This window comes from Anopheles bellator, unplaced genomic scaffold, assembly GCF_943735745.2.
Source record: "Anopheles bellator unplaced genomic scaffold, idAnoBellAS_SP24_06.2 scaffold01841_ctg1, whole genome shotgun sequence".
Classification (NCBI taxonomy): domain Eukaryota; kingdom Metazoa; phylum Arthropoda; class Insecta; order Diptera; family Culicidae; genus Anopheles; species Anopheles bellator.
Genome location: NW_026685963.1, coordinates 1 through 1,944, shown reverse-complemented (window position 1 = coordinate 1,944; position 1,944 = coordinate 1). Strand labels below are relative to the sequence as shown.

General features: G+C 39.1%; 1 protein-coding gene across 1 annotated transcript; it reads left to right on the top strand.

The window, feature by feature from the left end:
- Positions 1-6: 6 nt before the first annotated feature.
- Positions 7-297, top strand: LOC131214678 (adhesive plaque matrix protein-like; the record flags this gene model as incomplete). Its single annotated transcript, XM_058209014.1, has 1 exon — positions 7-297. A coding segment is annotated over one exon (291 nt), but the record flags the coding sequence as incomplete, so codon positions are not given.
- Positions 298-1,944: the final 1,647 nt, after the last annotated feature.

The following is a 1,944-nucleotide window of genomic DNA, read 5'->3' as shown; positions in this document are numbered from 1 at the left end:
GAACCAGCATATGGCAAGACCATCATTGCTGAGCCAGTGTACGGCAAGTCGCTCATCGCTGAACCAGTTTACGGCAAGACCCTGATTGCTGAGCCAACTTACGCCAAAACCATCGTGTCGGAGCCATTCTACAACAAGGATATCTACGCTCAGCCCGTCTATCCAGGCAAGGCTCTGATCGCTGAGCCAGTGTACGGCAAGAGTATCATTGCGCAACCAGCCCCGGTCTACGGTGGAAAGGTCCTGTCCTATGCCCCGAATCTGGCTTACGGTGGAATCGCTACCCACGGATGGTAAATTGCATATAAGAGCATCAAACTTCGATCGGTTGATGAACACTGCATGTCGAGTGATAAGAATTGTGATAAAATAAAACCAATCATTTATGGAAACATAATTTCTGTGCTTGTATATGTCGTTTTTGTTTTGTTCTTGAAGCGCATATAGTGGACGTTAGATGTAAGGTCAATTTCTCGAAGTTCTAGTGTTTTGATGGAGATCTATTGTTTTTCCTATAATGGAATCAAAGTATAGTCAGCTTAAATTTACTGCATTCAAGTTCATGCACTGCAAGTCTTGAAGCATACGTTGGTGGAATAAAAATGGAAAATAACAACGATCTGATCTTTAATTTCTCTATCCCAAAAATGTTTATTCATATTTATGTCAGTTATTAAATGTGATCTAATAATGATACGCCCTTTCATTTTCATGATGCTCAAGGCAAACGAAAATTGTTATGGAAAACTATTTATCCTTACTTATAAAAATGTTTTTGATATTTTCCGACAAATGTTAGTATAGGCGTGGTGTAGGCTCAATAAGAAATGGTACAAAATATAAAAAGAGGACATACATGAAAACGATGGTTTAAGAAAAACGTCAATATTAGCAGAATCTTTTCTGAAATGGTTCAATAGCAGCGCAGATTTTATTTATAGCTATTAAGCATTAAATATTCAAACAAGACCATTTTGTGCTTATTACATAGGTGATTGTAATTACATGCTAAAAGTGTTCCAAAATAAATAAAAGAAGCACACAACATGGACATTACGCATAAAGCACTAAAAATCTAATTCATCTATGAAAAAGCAAGTAAACAAATATTTTGCTTGATTATTTTTATGCTGTTTGATCAGTTTGATTATTATCTCAATAAATTTTGAATTATATCCGATCATATATGGTAGTTTCTGTAATCAACGAATTAATTTGCAAAAATAATCAACCATAAATTGTTTGTTAACGTTTTTAAAAGTTTTATATGATTGTTTCGCCACATTGCCAATTTATATGATTATCAAACACCACACATCCTGATTATGCAGTGCTAAAGTGCAATTATTTCAAACGCTTGGTGAAGGAAGAAACAATCCTTAAGCCTGTATTATTGCACTGTTTGAAGGCCGTCATTTGATACACCTTTCACATCCTTCTTCGGGCAATTTTTGCCAATTTTGCTCAGTATAAAACGCGAAACAGCTGATCAAACTGACATCACTCAACGAGCAGCCATCAACCGTCCAACAGCTCAAGAAATAAACCATCAACAATGGCGTTCAAGGTAACAGCTCACCCATCAAAGTTCATCCTCTTCCCAAACATTCTAACGATTCCTATGTCCTTGCTACAGTTCGTTCTGCTGCTCGCTTCTCTGGCATGCGCCAGCGCTGGATACATCCCGAATGATCCTCATTCGCATCTGGCCTACGCTCCGACTTCAAGCTACGCCACCATCTCCAAGAACGTGGTACCAATTGTGGGCAAGACCATCGTCCAGGAGCCGCAACTTTACCACGGTTATGCTCAGGCTGCTCCATCGGTCGTCGTCAGCAAGCCTTTGGCTATCTCGAGCCCTCTGCCTGTATCCTATGCAGATCATAGCCATGGTATTTATCAGGCTCCGGCTCTGGTGAACAACTACGGATACTCCAATTCTCT